General features: G+C 51.7%; 1 protein-coding gene across 1 annotated transcript; it reads right to left on the bottom strand.

The window, feature by feature from the left end:
• Positions 1 to 344: 344 nt before the first annotated feature.
• Positions 345 to 2,717, bottom strand: Pnma6e (PNMA family member 6E). The gene is made up of 2 exons (XM_075958241.1): positions 1,730 to 2,717; positions 345 to 1,657 (listed from the first exon to the last, which is right to left on the bottom strand). Exons 1-2 carry the CDS (start codon positions 2,715 to 2,717, stop codon positions 345 to 347), a joined length of 2,301 nt encoding a protein of 766 aa, XP_075814356.1.
• Positions 2,718 to 3,726: the final 1,009 nt, after the last annotated feature.

The following is a 3,726-nucleotide window of genomic DNA, read 5'->3' on the forward strand; positions in this document are numbered from 1 at the left end:
GGCCACATCCTTAATTGTGATGCTGGGACCTCAGCAATGTGTTTCAGGCAAGTCAAGCCAGAACAGGTCAGGACTAGTTCTGGAGGTAACATTGTCATGGGAAAGGGAACCTCTCCTGACTCTACTTGGTGGCAAATGTGGTCACCTGGATAACTCGAATGAGAGGTGGTGGTGGTGGTGGTAGCCAGAACCCCTTGGGCATTTGTGGGAGAGAGTTGGTTTAAGGTTGGGTAAAACTTTTTCTGGGCCCTGCTGTACTTTGGGGGTGAAGCATGGGCCTTGGGCTTCCCTTGCCTGCCTCTAAAACTTCCTGAGGAAGGAGGAAGCCCTTGAACCTTGTCAACCTATTTGCCAAAGGATTTGGGGTGACTACCTTCCCATGCCCCATCCTCATTTTCTGACTCTTCCTTCAGCCCCTCTGGTACAGGCTCTACTTCTTGCTCTCCTGCACTGGCCAAGCTCTCAGGCACACCTGGACCCTCAGTGGATCCTGCCTGGCCTGAACCAGAAGGGGCCAACACATTTTCATCTCTGTCAGTGACAGGGAAGACCTTGGCCTCGTCAGAATCAAGGCCTGCCTTTGTGGCACCATCAATATCAGCAGCAGCCTCAGCAGCTTGCTCAAGAACAGCAGCAGCAGCCTGGCCAGCAGCTTCACTGGCTGGAAGGGCCTCTCCAACAGCAGGAGTAGGCTCAGTGCCCCCAACACCAACAAGGGCAGCCTGGACCACATCCAGCTCTCCACCATGCACTTCCACCCCTTCCCCTACCTGCACCACTGCATTTTCTACCAGAGCTGCCTCCCATGCCTCAGTCTCCCGAACAAGTCTGAGCAGCCCAACAAAGCCAGGTGGCCGCCTCTCCAGTCGCATCCTCCTCAGGTTGTTCTGCAGCATCTGGTTGGGCCGGGCTCGCATTAGCACCTGCCTTGCCCTCACCTGATCCACCACTGCAGGCTGAATGGCCCCCTTCTCCACGGCCATCTGCAGCAGACCTTCCAGACGCATCACATAGGCAAAGAGCGTCTCCTGAGGCCCTTGGGAGCAAGTCAGGAACTTCATCCGCGCGGTCATCACGGGATCCTTGTTGCCAAACACCTGCACCAGTGCAGCCAGGCAGTCCTGTGCAGGGGTGTCTGGATTCTCTTCCAGAAGCTCACACAGGAGATCCAGGGCAGGGCCGCCCAAGCTCTCGACCAGCCGCCGACGCCGTTCCGTCTCGGATATGTGGCGCCACATGTATAGCATGTCATTGGCGTGGTCCAACCAGCTCTCGAAAGACAGACCCCCACAGCCGGGCTCTTCCATCCCAGAGAAGTGCCTCAGCTCCTGGTAGGCCATGTTATCCAGGATGGGCTGTACGGCTTGGCCCCACTGCTGGGTCCAGGCTCCAGCCCCATGTGCCCCTCCTGCCACATCAAAGGGCCCTTCCTCACCCGAGCCTCCTGCCTCACCTGCGGCTCCTGCCAATCCCACGGCTCCTAGAATGCCTGCAACTCCCATGTCACCTGCAGCTCCCTCCTCATCTGACAGTCTTGCCTCACCTACTGCTCCTGCCTCATCCTCTCCTACAGCTCCTGCTTCTCCCACGGCCCCTCCATCATCCACAGAGCCTTCATCCCCTGCGGACCCCTCATCGCTCCCAGAGCCCTCATCACCTGCAAACCCCTCATCATCTCCAAAGCCCTCATCACCTACAGACCCTTCATCACCTGCAGACTCCTCATCACCTCCAGACCCCTCATCACCTCCTGCTCCTGCCTCTAAAACGCCTCCTTCTCCTGCAGCTCCTACCTCACCTGCAGCCCCTGCCCAACCCATAGCTCCTATAACACCTGCGACCCCCATGTCACCTCCAGCTCCCTCCTCATCAGACATTCTTGCAGCCCCTGCCTCAACTACGTCATCTTCCCCATCCACAGCCCCCTCGTCTGACAATCTTGCTTCATCTACTACTACTGCCTCATACACAACCCCTCCCTCATCTACAACTCCTTCCCCATCCGCCGCTGCTCCTTCCTCATCTGGCATGCTCGTCTCAGCTGCAGCTTCTTCCTGGGCTGCTCCTCCTGCCTCACCTGCTCCTTCCTCACCTTCTGTTTTTTCCTCTTCTGACACTCTTGCCTTGGCTGCAGCTCCTTCCTCCAGTAGGAAGGGGGCAGGAGGAGCCACATCTGCTCCTCCTTCCTCACCCTCGGCTCCTTCCTCAACAGGTACTCTTGCCTCATCCTCGGCTCCTTCCTCAGCTGCTCCTCCTGCCTCACCCATAGCCCTAACTACATCTCCTTCCTCCATTGTAGCCCCTGACCTACCTGAAGCCTCTGCCCCACCTGAAGACCCTTCCAAAGCTTGCCCGTGAGCCTGTGCAGGGAAATTGAATGTGTCCTGTAGCTCGATATCAGGGACCCGAGGCAGGAAGATCACAGTCCAGGGCCCCCTATCATTTGGTATTTGTTGGGGGATCAGACTTTGGTTTAAATTGTCAGCGAATTCAACCAAAGCGACCTTTGCCCCGATCTCTTTTCTGAAGACCTTGCCAAGCACTCGGTACCTGCCCAGGGGCCTGAGGGCAGCCTGCACAGCCTCCTGGAATTCTTCTTCCTCACAGTCATCGGGGATACCCAGGATGAGCAGGGAGCGCTGGGCATTGGCACCCATCCACCTGCACCAGTCCTGAAGAATAGCCAGTCCCATAGCAGTGAACTTGGAAGGAAACATGACCAGACAGGGATGTGTGCTGACTGAAGCAGGCTTCTCCTCCTGTGAGTGGAAAAGACAGAAAGGCATATTGATGGCAGGCAATCCAGGTCCCACCAAGCTTCCCCATAAAGTGTAGGACCAGTTCTATTGGTCCATTTTGTTTAGTTTTCAGAAAATCTTTAACAAATTAAATCTATTTACAATATTTTATCTAGTGGCAGTTCTAGTATGTTCTGTCTCCTGAAGAAACCTGCAATTTGTAAGTTTTCAAGCTTTGGTGAAAATCCACACTTAACATTCAATTCTCTTTTTAAATGTCTGCATAGCCTGATACAGTGTCTTCTTTTCATTCTTGATATTAGTTTTTGTTCTTTTATCTTGATCAGTAGTGTTCATCAGTTTTACAACTCTATTTTGATTTTTCAAAACAGAGTTTCTCTTTGTACCCCTGGCTGTCCTGGAACTTGCTCTGTAAATTCCGCTGGACTCGAACTCAGAGATCTATCTGTCTCTGCCTCTTGAGTGCTGGGATGAAAGGTGTGCACCACCACCGCCCGGTTCCAGTTTTACAACTCTTTAAAGGAACATTTGTGTTGTTTGTATACATTGCTGATATCCTCACTTGTGTACAACATTTCTTCATTTGACACTTTATAAATTAGATTTACTCTTGGTCCTGAGTCAAGTTTCTTTAAACTGACCCTTAGATCACTATCTTAAGCATTTGTTCTTTACTTTTTGTTACATAAAATTTATTGTATGTCTGTGAGTACATGTGTCTTATCAAGTGCCCTATAGAGATTAAAAAACAACTTTTAGTATTGGAGAGATTAGGGATACAAGGTTCATATCTAAATATAATAAAAGTAATATACAGCAAGCCGACAGCTAACATCAAATTAAATGGAGAGAAACTCAAAGCCATACCACTAAAACCAGGAACAAGACAAGGCTGTCCACTCTCACCATATCTCTTCAATATAGTGCTTGAAGTTCTAGCAATAGCAATAAGACAACATAAGGAGAT

Source organism: Microtus pennsylvanicus, chromosome X (genome assembly GCF_037038515.1).
Source record: "Microtus pennsylvanicus isolate mMicPen1 chromosome X, mMicPen1.hap1, whole genome shotgun sequence".
NCBI classification, from domain to species: Eukaryota; Metazoa; Chordata; class Mammalia; order Rodentia; family Cricetidae; genus Microtus; species Microtus pennsylvanicus.

Excerpts from the sequence above, each read along its gene's own strand:
- Pnma6e (XM_075958241.1), bottom strand. The coding sequence starts at position 2,717 with ATGTTTCCTTCCAAGTTCACTGCTATGGGACTGGCTATTCTTCAGGAC. Across the intron at positions 1,658-1,729 it reads AGGTGATGAGGGGTCTGGAG|GTGATGAGGGCTCTGGGAGC; the intron begins GTGATGAGGAGT and ends AGGGGTTTGCAG.